Genomic DNA, 6000 nt, shown 5'->3' with positions numbered 1-6000 from the left:
CAGCCCAGCTTAAAATAAATAGGAAAGAGTCTGGTCCCTGCTCCTGTGATGGGGATGTGCAACCTCAGTCCCAAACACACACCAGCGAACACACACCAAACTGATTTATCTTTTTCTTTCAGTCACATTTATTGGCAATTGTGGCAGTCGGTACCGTTTTGGGAGTGTTGTTCCATAAGCAGTGGCAGTACGAGAGGGGGTGGTTATTTCGGGAGGGGAGTATTAGCACCAAGAGGGAGCCGGTGAGCTGTCGAAACCTTGCAGAGATGTACTGGGAAGTGAGGAGCTACTGCTGGACACGCCTGATGGATTGGATCTGGGAGGTCTGGGCGTGTGAACCCCACTCTCTCCAGTGCTTGTAGTCTCCACCATGGTGGTCAAACTCCAGGACGTACTGGTAGCCACGGTACCCGGGATACTGGTAGCACACCCAGCTGGAAGCAAAGGACAAAGAGGTAAGCAGGAGGGTTACAGAGTGTCCCCTTCCCATCGTGGTGGCGCAGTGATGGCAGCTTGTCCCTGCTGCTCCTGTCACTTACGCGCCACACTGGATCTTCATGGAGCCCACTTCGTTGTTGGCCCAGCCCATGGCCTGCAGCGAGGGGTAGTCATCAGCAATCTCCCACTGGCGGCCGATGAAGTTGTCTTTCTCAAAAATGGTGATCTTGGATTCCTTGTGATTCTGTGGGGGAGAGCAGGGGGTGAGGGAGAGGTGGTGCTGCCTCCCCAGCGTGGGTGGGAATGGCAGGGCTGTCACTCCCTATGGCATTACTCAGAGGGATCCTGGAGAGGGAGGTGTTCAGACCCTGGTTGGTTGGAGTTTTCTGGATGGCTGGGAGATGTCAGCTATGCCACAGCTACTGTCTCAGGCTGACTGTCCCCTATCTCTGGTTATGTACAGCTTGCCCAGAAATTCCCTCCAAAACTTTAAAAAACAGGACAGAAAGAGCAAACCCTGCTGGGGCTGCGGGGCTGAAGCACTGAGCCTGCCCCTTGTGTTTTCCCTTCCTAACCTCCCTGGCGTGGCCTGGGCCATTTTCAGGGGCTCAGAGCTCGGTGGGACACTCACAGCAGAGCAGACGGGGCGGAAGGACATCAGGCGCTCGATGTGGTAGGCGTTGCTGCCGCTCCAGGCGTCCCAGCGTGGGTACTCTCCCCTCTCCAGGATGAACTGCTGCCCGCAGAAGCCGGTGTGCTCATAACCGACCCAGCTGCAAAAACAGAGCCAGGGCTGCCAGGGCTTCCTGCAGCAGCTCAGGGCATCCTGCTGGGAGCTGGCAATAGGGGCAGGATGTAGGTGCAAGGGGGAGGTTGGGGTCTGGTCTCTCCCCACAGGTTGGGAGGAGAGGAAGCAGTGCTGGATGTGGGCAGAGAACCCAGGGAGGGTGAAAATGCATCTGGTGCTGCAGAGGCACCCACAGGGCATCCCTGGTTGCAGGGGATGGGGGAGGTGGGGAGATCCTGGGGTCCATCCTGCACAGGTGGCTCTTCCCCCTTGCTGCTCTGTCATCATTTATGCAGACCAGCATCATTTCAGGATGCCCCAGCTGCCCTTCCTCCCAAAGGCCTGATTTCTAACTTGTTTCCCAATTACAACCTGACACTGCTGGAAAGACCTGAATTCCCGATGCCCACAGCAGGCAGGGCCCATCTGGCTCTGAGCAGAGAGCAGGGACCTATGGCCTTTCCCCTTTCTGCCTTCTCCTCTTGCTGAAAACAAACAAGGAGAGGTGAGTGGGATGCCTCCACCCTGCAGGACACATTTTGCAAGCCCTGGTGTTGCCCACACAGCACCTGCCTGTCCCCAGGGTGGGGGTGTCCCCTTGAGGAGACTGGGGACAGAGCCACAGGCAGAGCGGGGAGACAGAGCCTGGGCTGAGGGTTGGAAGGTGAGTGGCACAGGCTGTGCAGTGCATGGATCCTCTGCTGACGGGGTACAAAGGGTGCTGAGGGGGTCGAGGGTTTCCTGCCACTGACCCAAACTGAGCCCCAATGCCATGTCCTGCAGCTAGCCCGCCCTGTGCAAGGTGAACAGCCTGATTAGGAGCAGTCAACTGGAGCAGGGAGCTGATTACAGCGTGAGCACGCACGCTGCTGTAATCCCATTAGCATTACACGTCCTAAAGATAGCAGCACAAATCTGTCTCGTCTGCTCCCCGCCCCGGCGGGATGCGCACCGCGGGGACCGCTCCCAGCACTCCGCCCCTCCGAGCTGCTCGGGAGCTGCTTTGCCTGTGCCAGGGAAGGTTCCCGTGCGCAGGGAGAAGCCCAGCTCTGCTCCCTACCCCTCTCAGCACTGGAGAAGCTGCGGGAAGGTTCTGCCCTGGTCTAGGAAGCTGTTCAGTGGCAGGGAAAGCACAGGGCACAGCGAGGCTGGGCCCTGGGCAAGAGGTGGTTCTCTAGGGCTGGTGCTTCAGGATGGGGACCAGGCTAAGCCAGGCCACTGAGCACTGACCCTCTCTGCATCCTTGGGCAGCAGCCCTCCTCCAAACCTGACTGGTCCAGCACTGCAGGAGGCAGTTTTGGGTGATGCCAAGGGTGTTGCGACTGTCCCCTGGCCCTCTCCCTGTATCAGTACTGCCTGGGTTGGGCTGCTCTACCCTGGCAGGGTGGGATCCTCCATGCCTGGCTTCCCTTGGCTGTGGTGTTTGACTCCAGCCAAGCAGAGCGGGGACAGCTGGTCCCACTCCACGCTTGGGCACCCCTCTCCCTGCCTGGGAAAGCACCCCCTCCGCTGGCAGCTGGGTACTCACGCGCCACATTCCACCTTCAGGGAGCGGATGTTGTCGAAGCCACATTCCATGATGTTTGGACAGGCCGAAGTGAACTCCATCCTCTTGCCCTGGAAGTTTTCTTGGTCGTACACGGTGATCTGGAACGGAGAGCGAGCTGCCGAGTTGGAAACTGCCCAGCAGTGGCCCCAGGCAATTCAGCGCCTCTTGGAGACGGACGGAGGGTGGCTCCGTCGGGAGAGAGCCAGCGGAGGCTGCAGCGGGCACCCTCTGGGCCGGGACATAGCCCCGCACGCCTCCGCATCCCTGCACTGCCGGCCCCGCCACGCCCTGCCTTGGTGTCGGGGGAGCCGCAGGCTGGCCCCCGCTCCGCTCTCCTGCTCACCCCTGCGGAGATCAGTTCCCGGGGCAGCGCTGCCGTCCGGAGAGAGGAGCGGAGCCGTTCTGGGACGGGCGGGTGGCAGGGCTGTGGCTGGCGGTTCTCCCGGCCTCTGCTCCGAACGCTCTAGGGCAAAGAGGATTAACGGGGGAAAGGGCGAGGGGCACCTCCCTGGGGGGCTGCGGCTGATGCTTTCCTCTCCCGCGACAGCTCCAGGCTTCGAGGGGATGATCCTCACTTGTGCACGGGATGCTCCTCACTTGTGCACGGGATGCTCCTCACTTGTGCACGTGTTTCTCCTTTCCCTCTTGGCTCCCTCCTGGACCAGTGGCCCTGGGGCTACCGCCAGACCCCTTGGGGCTGCTCCCCACTTTGCTCCACAGTGTCCACTGCCAATGCCCACCCTGTCTGCATGGACAGAGGAGGGCGAACTACAGCCGGTGGTTTTTGGGGACTCTGTAACTGCCTGTCACGGGATGGCTGGTAAGAACAGGGCACAGCTGGCCCGGGGCGCTGTGAAGAGCCTTATGAAAAACACCCGGGAGGTATTTGAGCAGGCAGGAGGCACATTCCCATGGGCAGAGGACAGGGGTGCCTGTTCCCTGTGCTCATCCCTGCCTTTCTGCCCACTGAGCAGCTTTCCTGGCCCCGGAGAATGGGCTTTGCCCTTCTCCCTGTTCCCTACCTGCACACATAAAGGTGAAATACAGGGACTGTGAGGACGTACCTTCCACGGGCCCATGGGAACAGGCAGAGGGTTTGTCTGAGCCATCTTTGCTGCTGCTGGATCGGTGTCTGGAGAAGGAAGGAAAAGCCATTTTTACCACATCATGTCCCTGTGCATCCCCCCCTTGAGAGGCTGGGGACAGCTCTGTGCCTGCCACCCACAGTGCCTGTTCAAGGACAGCTGCCCCACTTCAGGGGACAAGCCACACCAGCTGCAGGGAGACCCCCTTGCCAGCCCCAGTCTGGGGACACACTAGGGGGCTGTGGGACACATCCAAAGCAAGGTGCTCTCTTCTCACCGCTGCAGTGCCCCTTCCCTCCTCCCTGCCATGGCATGGAGCCTGCACTCCCACCAGGGCATAGTGCCCAATCCCCCTTTCTCCTTCTCTGAGGCCAGACCACCACTAGGAAAAACAGCCCTGAGCCAGAGTAGGGGCCTTCAGTGGGCACGGGCTGCCCTGTGCCTGGCAGTGTCCAACAGACCCGCCTGGTCCCCTCTCCCTGCCCGGTGTCCCCTGGGAGGCACGGTGGGCTCCCATGGACAGCCCTGGCTAATGGTGGGAGATGCCAACCATGCTGGTGGATGCCAGCAGTGGGATGCCCTGCTGTAGAGGGGCTCTCAGCCCCCCCGGCTGCCAGCGGGGACGTGTGAGCCTGTCTTATGCCACAGAAAACAGCGACAGTCCCTCTGGGTGTCTTTTGCCACCAGGCAGGAGGAAGGGTGCCTGCCCAGCCGGCTGGCAGCAGAGGGGTGAGGTGGGAGAGGTGCGCATCGGTCCAGGACTCACCTAGCTCAGGCGGTTACTGCTGCTTCGCCCATGTAATGTTTGCCTACTTCAGCGGCTCAGCTTTTATAGGGTACTGCTGGCCGGGAACCGGTGCCAGCGTTTGCAGAGCCGTCAGCACAATGCTTGCTCTGGCATTGTCCTGCTGATCCCAGGAGATTTCAGCTGCTCATCCCCATGGTCTGAGCCACATTCTTAGGGAAAAAGAAAAAAAATTTGATAATAAAAAAAAAAAAAAATAATCGGGGCGGCTGTTTGCACAGATAATCTTGGGCACAAATGACTCAACGATTTGACCGCGCTGGCATTTTCCAGGGGCAATGCACCGCGCCGTCACGGGGTGAGCCTGGGGGCTGGCCTGGCCCTGGCGCCAGTTGGCACCGTGGGGACGGCGGGGACACCTCCCCGTGAGACCCTGCAGGTGGTGGACTCGGCAAGGTCTCTACCAGGCACTGTCACTTCACTTCACCACCGAAGGCACGTTCCCTGTCACCGTGTTGGCGTGGACACCCTCCAACCATCACGGGCGAGGAAGGCTGGAGGTGAGAACTGGCGTGGCCCTGGCAGACATGTCCCCACAACCACACCGAGCCCCAACGCTCCCCACAGCGCTGCCACCACCACAACCCCACACCCGGGACACCTGCCATGGCCTTGGGGAGGCTCAGCCCTGCGGTCACCCCAGCCACGAGCCCCACAGCCCCTTCCTCAAGCGGGGCTGCCATGGGGCGGGCGCTGCAGGCCCCGGGGCACCATGGCGGGCACAGCCCGGGCCGTCGGGGGTCACGAGGCGAGCGTGGCGGCTCGGGCTGCTGCCTCAGCGCATGGCTGCCAGCACAATGCTCGCCCGCGTCTGACTGCCCCTTTTGTCTCCCCGCTGGGCAGGCGCGGCCGCACAAAACAAAGCGCCCCGTCAGCGCTGCCTGCGGCGGGGCCTGGCGCCCGGCCCGGGGGACCCTGCGGGGACGCGCGGCGGGGTGGCACCCGCCCAGACGGGCCTGCTGGGGCTCAGCGGGGTCCTGGGGGAGCCCCGCTGCGGGCAGGGCATTGCCCTGAGGGGGGAAAGCTGGCGTTTGTGGGGTTCTTCCCCTCGCAGGCTGCTGCGGGATGGGGATAGGGGTGGGATCGGTGTCACCGCGGGGACCACTGTGACACAGAGCCGTGGGGCTGCACCCCCGAGGCCTGGCTCTACAGGTACCAGCATATCCCAGTAAAATTTGGGTCAGGGAACGGAAAAGGGCAGGACCACCTGTGCTCTGCAAGGTGCCAAAAAGGGGCTGGTGGTGGGATGCTCCTGCGAAGCCCACCCAGTGCACTCCCTGTGCAGCTCTGGGGACATCCCGGCTCAGGGGGGAGGTCAGCTCGGAGCTCGCCCTCC

At 61.7% G+C, this 6000-nt stretch overlaps 1 protein-coding gene across 1 annotated transcript; it reads right to left on the bottom strand.

The window, feature by feature from the left end:
- Positions 1-221: 221 nt before the first annotated feature.
- Positions 222-4657, bottom strand: CRYBA1 (crystallin beta A1). The gene is given in 7 exon segments (XM_066563562.1): positions 222-434; positions 540-682; positions 1070-1211; positions 2754-2872; positions 3839-3906; positions 4626-4638; positions 4640-4657. Coding segments are annotated over 7 exon segments (651 nt in total). The 3' UTR covers positions 222-286.
- Positions 4658-6000: the final 1343 nt, after the last annotated feature.

Source organism: Molothrus aeneus, chromosome 20 (genome assembly GCF_037042795.1).
Source record: "Molothrus aeneus isolate 106 chromosome 20, BPBGC_Maene_1.0, whole genome shotgun sequence".
Taxonomy (NCBI): Eukaryota; Metazoa; Chordata; class Aves; order Passeriformes; family Icteridae; genus Molothrus; species Molothrus aeneus.
Note: the sequence above shows the minus strand (reverse complement) of the source record. Positions and strands in the feature narration are given on the sequence as shown.